At 51.3% G+C, this 16,798-nt stretch overlaps 1 protein-coding gene across 1 annotated transcript in view; it reads left to right on the plus strand.

The window, feature by feature from the left end:
* Nucleotides 1-16,798, plus strand: part of GALNT16 (polypeptide N-acetylgalactosaminyltransferase 16) — a 98,875-nt gene that overhangs the window by 70,134 nt on the left and 11,943 nt on the right. The window contains exons 9-14 of the mRNA XM_045901084.3: nt 195-298; nt 5,096-5,222; nt 6,504-6,596; nt 8,030-8,113; nt 14,374-14,515; nt 15,230-15,352. Coding sequence (XP_045757040.1) covers nt 195-298; nt 5,096-5,222; nt 6,504-6,596; nt 8,030-8,113; nt 14,374-14,515; nt 15,230-15,352 — 673 coding nt within the window. The remainder of the gene's footprint in view (nt 1-194; nt 299-5,095; nt 5,223-6,503; nt 6,597-8,029; nt 8,114-14,373; nt 14,516-15,229; nt 15,353-16,798) is intronic.

A 16,798-nucleotide genomic window follows, 5' to 3' on the forward strand; every position in this document is an offset into this window, starting at 1 on the left:
ACTGTCTAAGTGCTGACTCTGTTCTGGGCCCCAGGGACAGAGAAGACAGAGGTCAGGGAGTTGCTGGATGTCCTGCCCCTGTGACTCTGCAAGCGGGGGATTCTGGGGCAAATGACCTGGGGTTCTGGGGCCATCTAGAAGGGTTCCCAGCTTCTCCAGCTCATGCACTGCCTCTTTCCTCTCCTTGCTCCCAGGACTCCTGTCATAGCTGGAGGAATCTTTGTGATCGACAAGTCCTGGTTTAACCACTTGGGAAAGTATGATGCCCAGATGGACATCTGGGGCGGAGAGAATTTTGGTAAGTTGGAAATGACAATAACAGTAACAACAATAATAGATAACCCTGCTCGAGCGCATTCTATGCATAAGGCCCTGTTCTACACATGTATGCATTTGTTTAATCCTCATAACTCTCTGAGGTAAGTACTATTATATCTCCATTTTACGGATAAAGAAACTGAGGCACAGAGAGGTTAAGTAATTGGTCTAGAGCCACACAGCTAGTAAACAAAGATTTAGGTGGTCAGGGGGAGCCTGTGGTCACATGGCTAGACATGTGTGTGGAAGGACATACAGATTGTAACCGGGGCTGCAGCTTTAACTACCACAGCTGATTCTCTTCCAGAAAAGCCAGGGGTGGGGGTGCAGCGGAGTTTGGTGGTTAAATGTAAGAATGGGGGCAAATGGCCTGGGTGCCAATCCTGGCCCTACCACCTACAAGCTGTTTGGCCCTGGACAAGTTAAAGCCTCCCGAAGCCTCCATTTCCTCAAGGGGCTGGTATGAGTACCAAATAAGAGATGAGTTAAAACACGTGGCATGCTGCTGGCGGCCATTATCATTGCTGACGGGGCTGGGGGAGCCCTCTAGCTCCAGCAGGAAAGGGAAGAGCCCAGCGAGCTCCCAGGGTCGTCAGCGAGGTTCGGTTAGATAAAGGCCTGCTACAGTGGATCAGCCGACATGGGTAATATAAGGGGCTTTACTAAAGAGACCGTCCACACGGTGTGGGCGAGATACAGGGAGGCGCAGGGACAGCGCAGTCCTGGGCTGGCTGGTGACTGCTGTGAGCTGTGGCCACCCCTATGTCTGAGAGACGGGGAGGGAGTGCTCCCTGACAGGAGCTGTGGTCTTGGGGCAGCTGCAGCCAGCTCACAGCACCCAGGCAGAGGGTGTCGGGGGATAAATACCCACCCTCGCTCTCCCCTCTCTCTGCTCTGACGGAGCCTGCCAGCCCGCAGGAAGGAAGCCAACAGTGCAGCCCACACGGCGAGGAGCAGGGCAAAGGATGGGGAGTGATCTGGGGGTCTGCAGGGCAAAGGATGGGGAGCGATCCGGGGGTCTCCTGTTCTTTGCAGAGCCCTTTGTTTCCTTCTTCATCCTCACCACGTTTCTTGCAAAGTAAATACGGCTGGTGGTATCTCACCCATTTGACAGGTGGGAAAACTGAGGTGGACGCTGCCCTCCAGATTTCAATCAGGAAGCTCCACATCTGACAGGTGTGCGTAGTGCCCCAACCAGAGCCACTTCAGTGTTGTGAGGTGTGATCAAAGCAAATTCTGTGTTTCTGAGAGGTGAGGGGCAGGTCTTTCTTCTCTCTCCCTGATTGGGACACAGATGAGCAGTGGGGCTTGGTTTTTTTTTTTTCTTAAAGATTTTATTTGTTTATTTGAGAGAGACAGAGATAGCAACAGAGATAGCAAGAGAGCATGAGTGGGGAGGAGAGGGGGAAGCAGTCTCCCTGCTGAGCAGGGAGCCTGATGCAGGGGCTCAATCCCAGGACCCTGGGATCATGACCTGAGCTGAGGGCAGATGCTTAACCCTTTAACCGACTGAGCCACCCAGGCGCCCCAGCAGTGGGGCTTATAATAGGTCTGATCCTAACTCAAAACCAACTGGAGTGGAAACAGGCGTGGAATGTTTTCCCCTTTATAACTTACTCTTGGAAACCATTTGCAGACAGGCATTTGAAGAAGTAAATTCTGGGAACCGAGTGCACTGACCCTTCCGTTCTGACCTTTCGCATATTCTGGGCCCAAGTGACCTCCTGTGTGCCCTCAGTCTCAGCCTGAAGGGAGCTTTGGCAAAGCGGGCTTCCTGTACAGACTCAGAGGACTGGGAAACGAATGGTCTCTCCTGCATCCAGGAGCTTTTTTCTTTTCTTTTTTTTTTTTTACAGCTGGTGATTGACAGAGAAACAAGTAAATGATCAAATGGCTAACTTCAAATTCTGCCTGAGGCGAGGGCTCAGTGGTTGGGGAACTTGAAAGGTGAACCACAGAGTGTTTCTGGGAAGGGTTTTGTTTCTTAGAAGAAAGTCAAAGAAATTTCTAGGCTAGCCATGGTGCTCGACATTCAGCTGCTGGGAGCAGTTTTGAGCCAGGAGAGCTCTGTTGCTGGTGGGTTTGGGCCTTTCATTTCATTCTTTTGTTGAAGGAAGGAAGATGCCTAAACTGAGACTCATTCCTGTATCCCCTCAGAGAGCCCCAGAGGCCACTATAAGTGGAGGTGGCCAATGTGAAAACCTTGGGATTCCCATTAGAGGTCCTTTTAAAAGGTAGTCAGATCATGTCGGTCCTCTGCTCACGACCCTGCAGGGACTCTGTCACATCACTGAGAGCAGAGCCCACAGTCTTCACGCCATCTGCCCTCCCCTCATGGCACACCCCCAGCTCTGCCCCTATCTCCTGCCTTTCCCACCCGGCCTCACTCCACCCCGCAGCCGCCTCCACCAGGCCTCCTTGCGGTCCCAGAACTTGCCGCCCACTCCAGCCTCTACGTCTTTGTCCTTGCCGATCCTTCTGCCTGAAATGCTTCTCCCCCAAAAGCCACATGACTTGCTTCCTCCCCTCCTTCAGGTCTGAGCTCAGATATCCCCTTTTGCTGGAGAACTTCCCAATCAGATTAAAACTGTAGCCCACCCCAGCTCCACTGGCGCTCTTCAGCCCCTTCCTGCTTTGTCTGTCTCCATTGCACTTAATACCATCGGATAGACTACGCATTTCACTCATCTTGTCTACTTACATCTTTGTTCCTTATTTTAGTGAGTTCCCGTCACCTACCCATGAGTGTGGAAGGATTCTAGAACAGTGCATGACACATAATTAACAGGTGCCCAATAAAATTTTGCTGAATGAACTAAGGAGTCTGATTCAAACAGTGCAGCTTGCTGGACAAAATATGAACTTGACATTATAATTCTGCAAGAGTATTTCGGTGATCTTGGAGAGGTTAACATGTTTGAGCTTCCCAGTCCTGATTAAAAACAGGGGGACAGGGCACCTGGCTGGCTCAGTTGGTAAAGCATGTGACTCTTGACCTCAGGGTCATGAGTTCGAGCCCCATGTTAGGCATGGAGCCTACTTAAAAAGAATAAATAATTTCTTAGAAATTGAAACAAACAAAACATGAAGATGATAATACCTGCTTCACATGCTTGCTGTGAGAATTAGACCTGGGTTATAGAGCATGGCACATGGTAAGGGCTCAGTAAATGGGTGACAGTTACTGCTCGTGACCATGTTGTGGGTAATGCCAAGAACCATATGGACAGGGCAGGCTGGTGGGATAAAGTGACTTATTAGCGTAACCAAGTTAGTCTGGTAGAAATGGAACCAGAATGCAGCTCTTCTGTCCCCCAGGTCTGCCCCTAGTTCTAAATCTCACTTGCTGACCCAGCTGCAGAGCTCTTCCCAGGAGAAGGGACACAAGCCTGGCAGTGTGCAGGCCGACCTAGGGAAGCCCATCAGCATGGCCAGCCCCGCTATGGCATGTGTCTAGCCCTGGCCCCTGGCCCACGTCTGGAAGCTGTCTGCTGCACACAGGCTGGACAGAGGCGGGCGTTAGTCACTGGGGGTGGGGGGTGGGCCCCGATGAGCTGCGCCAGGTGAGAACCCCCAGGCCTGGCCAGGGACCACGAGTGTCTGTACAGCCAGCTGGGGAGTGGGACGAGGGACCGAGGCTGGAACTCATGAGAAAATGGTCTTTTTTTTTTTTTTAATTAAAAACAAAACAAAACAGACAAACAAAAAACAAGGGTTGTGTATTTTCTGGGACAGGAAGGAGGTGTTTTAATGTCACAGGGTGTCTGTCCAACGGTAGGGTTCATACGAAAGGGTCATCAGAAGAGATTATGAGAGGGTCAGCAAGCCCCCACGGTGGGTCCTTGGCAGAAGTGACAATCGTTGAGTGGAGAACAGAGCGGGCAGTTTGTGATGGCCCCCTCTAGGAAGCAGAATGGCTACATGCATCTCCCTGCCCTAAGAGGGACCACAGTCCCTCACAGTCCTACAGAAGCTCATTCAGCATCCCCACCACTAACTATCAAAAGGAAGCGTGTCTCAAGAGGGCCAGTGGTAGCCTGTAAATGGAGACCCCCTGTGCCAAGAGGGAGGTCTGGAGCCAGAAAGACACCAGCTGGAGCGGCCCGTGGCCTGGTTGGTGGCTGGTATTCCAGCCTCGTGGATGCCCAGAGCCGACTGATGAGTAAATGCATTCTTCCTTAGCAATGTCTGGATGGGGCTTTCTAGTCGGAGGCTGGAAATGATGCTGCGTTTGATTCAGTTCTCCTTCTCCTCATGGTCTTGGTGTTGCTTCAGTGCTTTCCCCATTGCTCTTCCAGGGCTCAGATGCGGGCAGTGTGTAAGGGGTTGGCAATGGAGGGTATGTGTGTGTGGGGGGGTGTATGTGTGGTGTGTGTGTAGAGGAGGTGTACGTGGAGGGGGTGTGTGTGGAGGGTGTGTGTGGTGTGTGTGTGTGTGTGGTGTGTGTGGAGGGGGTGTGTGGGGCGGGGTGTATATGAAGGGTGTGTGTATGTGGTGTATATGGAGAGGGTGTATGTGGGGTGGGATGGGGAGTGGGGTGTGTGGAGGGGGGCGTGTGTGGTGGGGGGCGGGGGTGTGCACATTCATGGAGTGAACAGTCAGGAACGTGTGCAAGAATGGGCACGTCCCATGTAGATGGGCCCAGGAACCCTGAGCCCCGCCTGTGCCTCCAAGGAGACACCAGGGGCGAGGGCGAGGAAGCCTAGCTCCTTCCCACCTTCACTCCGGGGGGACTTGCCAGGGGCTCTTCCCTCCTGATGGCCCCCATCTCCTGCAGAGCTCTCCTTCAGGGTGTGGATGTGCGGTGGGAGCTTGGAGATCGTGCCCTGCAGCCGGGTGGGCCACGTCTTCAGGAAACGGCATCCCTACAACTTCCCTGAGGGCAACGCCCTCACCTACATCAGGTAGGTCACAATGCAAAGAGCACCAGGCTAGGAGCCGGGACACCTAGGTCCGAGACCCCACCAGCCCTGTCGGTTACTCCTGCGGCTTTGGGCAGCTGCACCCGCTTTCCGGGCCTCAGTTTCCCCATTTGTTCCTACCAGTTCTGGGATTCCAGGTACCTTGAGGGGTGGAAGGGTGAAATGGAGAGTGTTGCCTCCAGGCCTCCCTTGTCTTGACCCTCTTTGTCCATGAACGTCTTGGAAAACTGGCCCAATCACTAAGTGGACTAACTGGACCCTCCACTCACTGGGCCCCAGGTTCTGGTCATGAATGCCATGTCCTGAGCCTGACTTGTTCAGCATTGCCCATCCATGTCCCCAGCCACAGGATGCGCTTGGCCCTAGAGTCCAGCCTTCACCGCGCTCCTGGTGGGGGTGGAAGGGGAAGAGGGTCCCGAGCACCCCCTTTGAGGACAGTTCTTTTGCTTGTCAGGCCCACGCTTCCTTGTTTGCCACAGCGGCTCCCCAGTCGAGCTAATTGAATGGCTTATTATTTCGGTTTGCTTCCCCCCACCCCATTTTTTGTTTTTATAATTATAAGAGTGATATATGTTCGCTATAAAATGCAAGCTGCACCAGTATATATTACCTATACACATCTGTACGTATATGTGTTTTTACTCTTCATATCATATACAGAGGAAAAAGCAAAAGTCCCTTTTACCCAATCTGACTCTTTTCCCACTTGTCTCTCCAAAAGTAGCTACTGTGACTAGATTTCTGGTCTGTCATTTCAGGCCTTTTAACCCCTTTTCATATATGCGGTTCATGTAGAGAGAAGCATACACACCATAACTTTGTGTTTTTCCATAAATGGGGTCACGCTGTGTGTTCTGTCTGCAGCTTGCTTTCCTGCCACTCGACCCTAAATGGTGGACATCCTTCCGTGTCAGTGCATGCTAACCATGGCCTGTACTCCATCATATAAAAGTAGGGGCCATTATTCCCCTATTGATGGGCATTCAGGTCATCACCCTTGTTTTAGTAAACAAATATTTGGTCCATGTCCCTTTTGCCCACATGCAGGCATTTTGGCAGAATAGAGTCCTCCAGTGGAGTGTGAAGAGTATACAGACGTGAGCTGATGGATGTTAACGGATTATACTCATTTATACCACCCCAATCATATTACTTCGCATACATTCCCAAGATTCTCATCACCCTGTACTGCACAGAGCTGATCTTGATCCTAACTCTGTCACCTCCCTAGTGACTTTATTTTGTTCCTTCTTCCCCTTTTAGGAACACCAAGCGCACTGCAGAGGTGTGGATGGATGAATACAAGCAGTATTACTATGAGGCCCGGCCCTCGGCCATCGGGAAGGCCTTTGGCAGGTGGGCACCCCTCTGCCCCCCCCACCAGCCCTGTTTGCCTCCCTCCACCCACGTTAGCACAACCAGAACAAAACACAAAATGGTGTGGAAAGCACTCAGTCTCCTTGGTAACTGAGCCCCTCCCCGCTGGACTCTTGGGGGTGGGGGGTTCTGGTAGGATACACAATGTGAGACAGGACTGGGTCCTTGAGGAGCACACAACCTTGAGGTTGTTTCTGGGAGAAACAACCAGAGAAGGCTCGCTGCTGAAGATGAGCTGCCCGTTCACCAGCTGCCTGCGGGGAAAAAGGACAGCTGTGGGAGTAGTCAGGGCCAGGCTGTCTGCAGAAAACCCTTGGGGTTTGGCCACCACCCCCTGCTGTTCAAAATACGCCTGGGACCTGTTAGCCTCTTTTCCTGTCCTGGGCTGGTATGATGACAGTCTAGTTAAGCATTTTCAAAATGTAGATTGGTTATGAAATCAATTTCATGGGTCGTGACCGGCATTTAAAAAAAAAAAAAATGATAGAGAACATGATAGATTGGAACAGAGCGAATAGAAAAGAACAGTTGATTACAGTTAAAGCTAAGTATTGTTTGGTGAAATTTCTTTCAGTTATATGTGTATGTGTGTAGCTATATATGCACATGGGAATACTCGATCACAATGTAAGATACATTTATTTCTTAAGATTGTGGTCAGAAGACTAAAAACATTAGTGATCATCTCTGAATATTCTTCCCTCTGTTTATTCATATCTATATCCCTTAAAAAAAAAAAAGCTACATCTCTGACTATTTCTTTTCATGGTGAACTAACCTTTACTGAAGACCTACCCTGTGCTAGGCTCTTATGCTCTCTTAATTCATTTGATTCTCTGAAAACCTTCTGGGATAGGTGGTCATGTTTACTGGTGGAGAAACTGAGGCTCAGAGAGGCAGTGGGGGGTCATCTGTCAGTGGCCATTCCCGTCAGGGTAGCTGAGGACCCTGGGGAGGTGGAACTGTGGCGTCCACGGGCACATCAGAGGGTTCTCATTTGCCAAAATTCCTGAAAGACCTTTAAAGTGTGCTTTTCTTGTTAGATTCTTTCTGCTAAAATTGGAATGCAGGAAAGGAAAACTTGGAGTTCATTAAAGCTCTGCTTAAGGACCAGCTAGGGGTGTGCTGAGGTCTCAAGGTGTGAGAAGCCAGAGTCAAGCAGGGCCCCAGTGGGCTGCACTGATCCTGGAAAGTGAGCAGGAATTTGAGGAAAGAAATGAGGAATGGCCAGGAGACCTGGGGTGACCTTGCAGGTCAGAGAAGGATTTACAGCAGGTGGCCACAGCTGGATGGCAGGCTGGGACAGCTCCTGGCCCTGCCCTGCTTGGGGTAGGTGGAAAGAGGGGGCCAGCCTCCTGGGGCTTCCTCCTTGTGCCCGCTTGCCAAAGCCTGAGCCTTCCCTTCTCTTCCAGCGTAGCCACGCGGATTGAGCAAAGGAAGAAGATGAACTGCAAGTCCTTCCGCTGGTACCTGGATAACGTCTACCCAGAGCTCACGTGAGTGCAGCCCTCAGCTTGTGCATCTGGCCTGGGTGGGGGACCACCCTGAGATCTCCCCATCTTGGGCAGTCCGGTTCTTTCTAGCTGTCAGTGTTGAATCTTCAAGTGAAGGCTCTGGGGGGAATGGGAAGGAGTTAAAAGTGAGATGTGGCAGGAACCAAACTTTTAACAGACTGGGTCATAGAGCCAGAAAAGGGCATTGTCCCCATAGGGAGACAACACTGCATTATGTAGCAAAAGCCGCAGAAATAAAGACTCATCCCTTTTGACTCTGTTCTCTCCCTTCTGGGAGTTTATCTTCAGGAAATAAAGCAACCAAAGCAAAAAACTATTGACAAGAGATGTTCATTCAGTGTAGACTTCTCTGCTGCTGTGAAAAATCTAGAGATAACTAGTAGTAAGGGGTGGGTTTAGTGAATCCCAACACATGGATCCAAACAAATATTACGCATCCATTACGATTGCAATCATAAAGCCATGCAAAGCCATGGGGAAACATTTGCTCTGACAAACTGGAAGCGGGATGCAGAAGGGGTGTGAGCTGGGGGTGAGGCTGCATCTGCGTGTGCGCGTGTGAGCTCCCGGCCTGGGGGTGAGGCTGCATCTACGTGTGTGCGCGCGTGAGCTCCCGGCCTGAGGCTGGCATGGGGCAGTGAGCCTTCCTTTTTTCTCAATTCAAAATCCCTTTTATCCACATGGCTAGTGGCCTCACCTCCTCAGGTCTTGACTCAAATGGGGGGAGTGGGGGGAGGGCGCCTCCCCAGTCTCTGTTTGCAGAGCACTCCCTTCCCCAGCATCCCTTGTTCCACGCTCGCCATCCAGCGCCTATGTGGCCAGTTCATTTCGTTATTGCCCCCCCTCCACGTGACAGTAATCTCCATCAGGGTAGAGGTGCAGATCTGCTTTGTTCGCTGTTTGATCTCCGGCCCCTAGAACAGGGCCTGTCACAAAACGGGCACTCGATAAATATCTTTAACTGAATAAATTGCATAGTCAATAAGCCTCAATAGTAATAACTTGGAAATTAGCATTCTCCTTTCAATAGCTGTCACCTTAGGGAACGGGTTATTCCATCACTGGCAGCTGTCTCCCAAGGATGCTGCTGAGGCTTTCCAGAACACTCCACCCCTCAGAGACTGCATGTCCTCGAAAAAGGCAAATCTCTGTTCTTTGAGGGCAGCTTTCATTTTTGGAAAACAGCCATAGTTAGGTTGTCACCAAGTCCAGTGAAGAAGGCGATTCCCCCAGATAAGGTGATCCTGGGTCCCTGATAGAGCACGACCAGGACTGAAACAAGTATCCAGAGTAAACTGATTCTGGGAGCAAGTTTCAAGGAATTTTGAAACAATTTAAGCAACATCAGCATCCTTGAAAAGAGTTCGTGGCCTGGATGAGCCAGCTCCCCAGATGATGGCTGTGAAGGGAAAGAACATTAACTTATAAAAGTATAATAAATGGACCACTTTCTCCAGTGGCCACTTTTAAGGGGATAGTTTCATTCAGACGTGTCATTTCTGAGGGAAAAAGCAGCCGTTTCTTTTCATCCTGTCAGAGTTCGGGCAACATTGGGACGGAGCCCTGGGCTCTAGGCCTCGGGTGGGAGCTGGGCTGCCTGTGGGAGGCACCAGGGAGGACCAGGAATATGTCTCTCCTCTCCACACCCAATCCGCATGCACAGTGTCCCATGTCATCCCCTGAGGACTGAGAGGAAAGGGTATTTTATACCTATCAGAAACCTGGATCCATCACAAGACAGGAGAGTGGATGTAACCAGCTATGTGAAATGAGGAGCATGAGTCTTCTTCCGTTTGTTTTGGCACTGTCCAGAGGTTTGAAAAAACTATCTTGTGTCCGTAAGATAGAAACTGTGCACCTCATTCCTGTCCAGGTTGCTCATGCCCACTCCGCTCTTCAGGTTCTGCCTCGGTTCTCGGGATGAGGGGCTGGCAGCGGCTCAGGTCGTTGGTTAGGAAGGACATCTGTATGCCAAGCTTTCCTCCAAACAGGGGGTCCTAATGGTTGGCCCCCACTTGCAGACGGTCAGTGGGGAGACTGAGGAGGCTAAGGGAGAGGTCCCTGCTTTCCTAGGCCTGCCTACAGTCCCGGCACAGCTCTGTCCCCCCCCAGATCAGAGGCCTGCTGCTGGCCTCAACAACCACTGATCTAGTACTTTGATTAGGACGGCCAGGAACCGTGCAAGCTGTGCGCACATTTGCCAGGGCGCAAACCACACAGTGGATATTGTACATTCATTATAACACTTCCTGGCAGATGGCAGTAAAAGTCTTCTAACAAAACCAGTATATTATGACAGTTTTCTAACAGATGGAAGTAAAATGTCTCGAGGAAGGGATGCTTTTGCTATTTCTACAGAGGCATCGTAAGGGCTGATGGCAGCCCCGCTGGGAGGAGGCCCACGGAGAGGGAAGCAGATGCAGATGTAGTGGAGCCAGCTCGGCCAGGAAGCCAGGGAGGGTGGTGGAGACGACCATCCCAGAGGCCCCTGGGGCCAGGACCACACAGACCCCTCAAGAGCCCCATCCAGTTTGGAGACTGTTGCCTAAGCCCCGCATCTCCCCCATAAGCATCAGTGGGCAGGCCTTTGTGCCAATGGCTGTGGCCCCCCCATGGACAGTGCCCACCTCAGTGCTGAAAGCTGACCACCCCGCACATCTCCCTGAGGACAGCGGGCAGGGAGAGGAAACATACAGAAGGATCTGGAACGGACTGGGCTGCATTCCTGAGCTGGCTGAGAGGCCTCAGTGGGTGTCTCATCTCCATAGAGAAGGACAATAGAACAGGCTGCCCCTGGATGAAGCAGAGGGGGTGGGGTCTGCATCCCAACACCCTCGTCCCCGGGTAGAGGTCACAAATTCAAATCCTACAGTGATCAGATGGGTGATGCAAACCAATCTTGTGGGCAGCAATGAGACACAAGGGAGTTGTGGGGACCATGGCCAACTGGGATGCAAAAGCCCCTCCCCCCAGGGGCAGCACGACCACGTGTTTGTGCCTTGAGTGCCTCGCTGGAAGATCTTCCTATTTTCTCAAAAGAGGCTGGATCCAGATTTCTTTGTGTAACCTTCAGATTTTTAATATTGCCAATTAGCTAAAAACAACCACCACCACACTATGCAGGTCAGACAAAATGTGTTTGAGGCCGGAGCCTCCCCCCGGCCCCTGAATCAGAGAGCTCCCATTGACACCCTCTGGCAGGGCCCACCCCGATCCCAGGACAGAGAGACAGGAAAGAGCAAAGAGCTTGAGGAATGCCATGCTCCCGCTGGCTCAGGGTTGTGTGGAAATTCGAACTCAGGGAAGGCCTGGGTGGGAGAATGACTCAGAGGCTGATCTGGGTACCCAGGACCTGGGTGCCCTGACTCCCAGCCCTTATTCGGCCTCTCTCTTCTGCTCCCAGCCCGTATCTGTGCTAGCTACTGGGAATAGAATGGCCCCCTCTCTGCCCTGGGGCCCATCTGCCCTGGAGTCCAGGGGGGATTATGCCAAAGCTCTCCTTTCCAGTGCCAAGCCTCAGAAAACCTGCAAGCAAGAGTCGGGATGAGGGGTGGAGGACTGGGCCTCTGGGAGCAATCTGGGGTCTTGGCTGTGGACTGTCCAGCCTCTAGGTGAGGCCAAGTTGGGGCATATCATGGTCTCTGCTCAGGGTCAAGATAGGAAAGACGACATCTGATCCAAAGGAAAGGAGGATGGGGCACCTGGCTGGCATAGTCAATAGAGCATGCGACTCTTGATCTCGGGGTTATGAGGTCAAGCCCATGTTGGTTGTAGAGATTACTTAAAAAATAAAAAAATATATTTTTTTTTCAAAAGAAAGGAGGATAGACAAGGAGCAGGGAGGAAGCAGGTGAAGGAAGTGGGAGAGGGAAGGGGAAGGAAAGGAAGTAGAAGAAGCAGTCTTAGTGATTGGCAGGAGGGGAGAGGCATCCAGAGGAGAAGTAGAGGGATAAAGGAGGAGTAGTGAAGAAGAGCAGAGAGCCAATGGGGCCCACGGAGGGGAGAACTGCTGATAGCGGCCTTTCTGGGGAGGGGCTTGGCGCAATTGGCCCTTCCCAAAAAGGGGAGGTGGTCCTTTTTTCAAAGCTTCAACCACCTGTGTATTAGGGGATCATAGGGGGCATTTTATTATTGATCATAGTCATTGTTATTATATTACTATTTTTATTAAACTTCCCTCTACTGACAAGTTGGGGGCAAAATAAGTATTTATCTCTTCAAATGCCATATTCCCAGGAGGGATCAACTCTGATGCTCTGTGAGGCAATAAGAAACCAATAAAGACGACTTTTTAAGCTAAAAAAAAAATGTGTTTGGGACCATATTCAGCTTGGGGGCCAGCAGTTTTCAACCTGTGGTCTAGAATTATGCAAACTCTCAAGAGGGGCCTGGAGGGGTGCGCACTCCTGCGAGGAGTGTGTGAGAGAAAGTGAAGATGTCTTCCTGAGGCTCTGTGAGAGTGGGTCGTGGTTGGGGGTTCTGGGGGCTTCCAGTCAGCCTTGAGGAAGGAAGACCTGGTTTGGTTGAGATTTAAGAATTCCAGAAGTATTATGATGCCCCCCTCCCCAGCCCACCTAGGTGCTCTTTGGACAGAGGTAACAAGAGATGGTTAAGATTAGGCACATGGGGGCACCTGGGTGGCTCAGTCATTAAGCATCTGCCTTCGGCTCAGGTCATGATCCCAGGGTCCTGGGATCGAGCCCCACATCGGGCTCCCTGCTCGGCGGGAAGCCTGCTTCTCCCTCTCCCACTCCCCCTGCTTGTGTTCCCTCTCTCGCTGTGTCTCTCTCTGTCAAATAAATAAATAAAATCTTTAAAAAAAAAAAAAGATTAGGCACATGACCAGACTCTGAGCCCCATCACCCCATGGGGCCATAACCCAAGAGGGTGTATGACCTTCTAAACCCAGGAATACAAGCCTGCATCAGCTGGGGCCAGCAGCCTCCTTAGGTTTATTATCCACAAAATAAGACAATGTGTCGTGTGTGTGTGTGTGTGTGTGTGTGTGAGAGAGAGATGTGTGTTTAAGCATATTTTAAATAATAATATTTTGAAATGCCTGTTTTATTTAACAGTATGTTATAAACATTTTTCCATGCTATCAGATACTCGTTTGGAGTCATTTTTAATGGCAATGGGGCTTTCCACCCTATAGATGAATCAGTATTTATTTAGCCTGTCCCATATTGTTGGATATCTATTTTTTCAGTGCAACCGATCACTCTGCAAACATCCAAAATTACTGCCGCAGGATAACAAATTTCCAGAAGTAGGATTGAGATTGTTAGGTCAAACGTATGCACATTATTTTTTGTGTGCTTTTTATTATTGAAATACAACTGACATACAATGTATTCGTTTCAGGTGTACAACATAGTGATTCAACAATCCTCTACATCATTCAATGCTCCCCATGATAAGTGTAGTCACCACCTGTCACCATACGACGCTATTACAGTATTATTGACTATATTCCCTATGATGGACTTTTCATCTCTGTGACTTATTTTATAACCGGAAGTTTGTACCTCTTAACCCCTTTTATCTATGTGTGCACATTTTTAAAGCTTTGGATACATAATGCCACATTGCCCTCCAGAACGGTTGGGCCAGTTTATGCTCCCACCCATAGAGTATGAGAAGATCTGATCCCATAGCTATTGCCAACACTGGGGATTGATATTGATTGGTGTTGATATAATATGATACATATGATATATTTTATATAAGTAAATATATAGAAATAATACATATGTATTACATATTATATGTTATGCCCATATATAAACAGTGGTAACTCTCTAATATGTATTTCTTTAATCATTAGTGAGATTGAACACATTTTCCTAGTTGTGGGTTTGAAATTTGCCTCTCCAAAGTGACCTTTTCCCTGTCATTTTGAGAAGTCCTATTGAGTCCATATTTAGACCCCAGTCTCTCCCCAGGTTTTCTTCTCTCTAGACTGGGGAGCCTTGGCTTTCTGGTCTGAGCTCTTTTCCCAGGGTCCTCTCAGGCTTGGCCTCCAGGGCTGCCCTTAGGGCTCCCAGAGGCATCCTGCTCCTTCCCCCATCCCCTGCCCTCCTGCCCCTGCTGGCTAGGGCTGCTCCCCAGGGCCCCTTCCCATGACACTGAGACCAAAAGCCTGGTGCCCGGGGAGCTGACTGAGCACTGCCTTCTGGCTGAGGGGTGAGTAAGCCTAGAGAGGGCAGAGGACAAGCCTGAACCACTCCATTTTCTCTCAGAGTCCCCGTGAAGGAAGTGCTCCCTGGCATCATTAAACAAGGGGTTAATTGCTTAGAATCCCAAGGCCAGGACTCAGCTGGGAACTTCCTGCTTGGAATGGGGATCTGCAGAGGGTCTGCCAAGAACCCCCCAGCACCCCAGGTAAGCTGCTTAGGGCCTTGAGGTCAGAATCAGGAGGGGGATAGGAGCCTTGGGTCATTGTCCAGGAGTGGGGGAGGGGGCTTCCCTTGGCTCATTCTCACTTTCTCTCTGCTTACACCCTCCACAAACCCACTCTCCCAGGAACCACATACACTGTCCCCTCACACTGCTCCTTGGGTCTGCTTCTGCCACATTCCCGTCCCTTTTCCCAACCGTGCCACAGTTGCCCTCTGGGCACCACCCACTTTCTCCTTGCCGAGGGAGAAATGTTACCCAGACGGCACCCGGTTCCCTCCTGGGATGCAGCTGTGGTCAGCGTGTATCATGGACAGCAGGGCATCCAAGACTCCTGTGTGTATGTGCGTGTGCCACATATCAGGGTCGCTGCAGTCATGTCAAAATGAGCAGGTCGTGGAGATCCCCTAGCTGCCCTGGTCCTGCATCCTGTCTCTCCCTGGCCCCCCCGCCCTTGGCATCCCTTGGTACATCCTTGGTTGCCCTCCAGCCCGCTCCAGCTATGCTGCCCCCATCCTTTTATTACGAAAACTTTCAAACATACAGAAAAGTTGAAAGAACAGTACAGTGAATACCCATATACTCACTCTTATTATTTGTAGAAAATTCTGCCAACATACATGGTATTTGTTTTCTAACCTGTCTACCCCCTTCCCCATCCCTCACTGCACACTTGGACTTCACGTGCCTGTCTTCTAGGCGTGGCTGTTCAGCGACCATCTCATCCAGCAGCAGGGGAAGTGCCTGACTGCCACCTCCACGTCCAGCACCCCAGGCTCCCTGGTCCTACTGCAGGGGTGCAACCCGAGAGAAGGCAGGCAGGTGAGTCTCCTCACCCCCCGGGGATGCGCAGGCTGGGTGGCAGCTCCTGGCATGGGAGCCCTGGGTTAAATCAGATGGACTCAAATACTCCCTCCAGAGTGAGGGTTCCTCCAAGTCAGCGGCGAAGTCAAGTCTGTTGTGCTCATGAGGAAGCACTTCTTCAAGTAAATATGGTTACATGTCCATCCTGCCAGCCTGTGGGTGACACGAGGGCAGAGGCCGTCTGTCTTGTGTCCTTAGCCCCTGACAACCACTGCAGCCAAATTCGGGCTGGCTTTTACCAAGAGCCGATGATAGGAGTTTTACATAGACCATCTCATTTTATCCTCGTGCAACCCAGGGGTTTGGGCCCTCGTCCCCTCCCCATCTTACAGGTGAGTCAACCGAGGCTTGTTGAATTTAAGAAACAGGTGTCAGATGAAACACAGCTGGGAAGGGGTAGAGCCGAGATTCAAACCCAGGTCAGTGTGACCCCTAAGCCCACGGTCTTAACCCAGAACATAGTAGATGTTTCGTAAGTATTTCTTGTTTGTGGCTGCCGGGAAAGTGAGACCCAGATACACCGATTTCCAAGCTGGCATGACAGCTTCCCATGAGCACTACCTTTTCCATTTGTCAAACACTCAGCCGCCCTGTCTCCATGAATCCTGGGAGACAGGTCAGGCCCACCGGTCGAGGAAGAATCCGATGTTCCGAGAGATGACATCACTTGCTCTCAGGGTCTGCATCAGCCAGTGGCAGAGTCAGCTCAGCTCCCTTCCTGGCTGGGGGGGAGCCGCTCTGCCCGAGGGTTGGAACACAAAGGCCAGAGGTTTTCTCCAGCCCTTCCCCTGCCCACATGCCCCGGTAGCCGTCCCCGTGCCTGACCCTGGCCGGCCGGTGGGACAGTGCAGGGTTGAGGAGAGTGCCTGGCCTTTCCTCCCACCCTTTTCCTGTTTGCCTGGGTCAGCTCTTTCTTTAGGGATGACTGGCAAGTGGCTACGCCATTCTGGAAAAGCAGCCAGATCCCCGCCCTCCAGCCTCTGAGTGCATGCATGTGTGTGTGTGTGTGTGTGTGCGCGCGTGTGTGAATTGTGTGCCAGGATCTGCTTGCTGGGCCTGCCGGACACTTCTGAGGTGTTTCTGATTGGCAGAGGAAGTTTGTCCTGCTACCTCCGCCCCTGCCCTGCAGTGAGGGGTGTCCTCAGGCTCTTCTTCACTGGGGGCAGCAGACCTCTCCGAGGGTCAGGCTTTGAGCCCACTCCCATCAATCCTTGCCACCCCAGGAAGTAGCTCCTGGGGGGGCCACCGCTCACTTAATTCTCTCGAGCTCTATCTAATCTGCTCCTGCAAGTCCTGTCAGGCCCCCAGCGGCACCCTGGCCCCCAGGCCCTCTCCTCCCAGAGGATAGGATGAGCGGGTCTCCCATTGCTGGTGCCTTCTCAAAGCTAGGCCTTCCTTCTTGGT

This window comes from Mirounga angustirostris, unplaced genomic scaffold (assembly GCF_029215605.1).
Source record: "Mirounga angustirostris isolate CCGP_5_RB_7025 unplaced genomic scaffold, mMirAng1.0.hap1 SCAF_9, whole genome shotgun sequence".
NCBI classification, from domain to species: Eukaryota; Metazoa; Chordata; class Mammalia; order Carnivora; family Phocidae; genus Mirounga; species Mirounga angustirostris.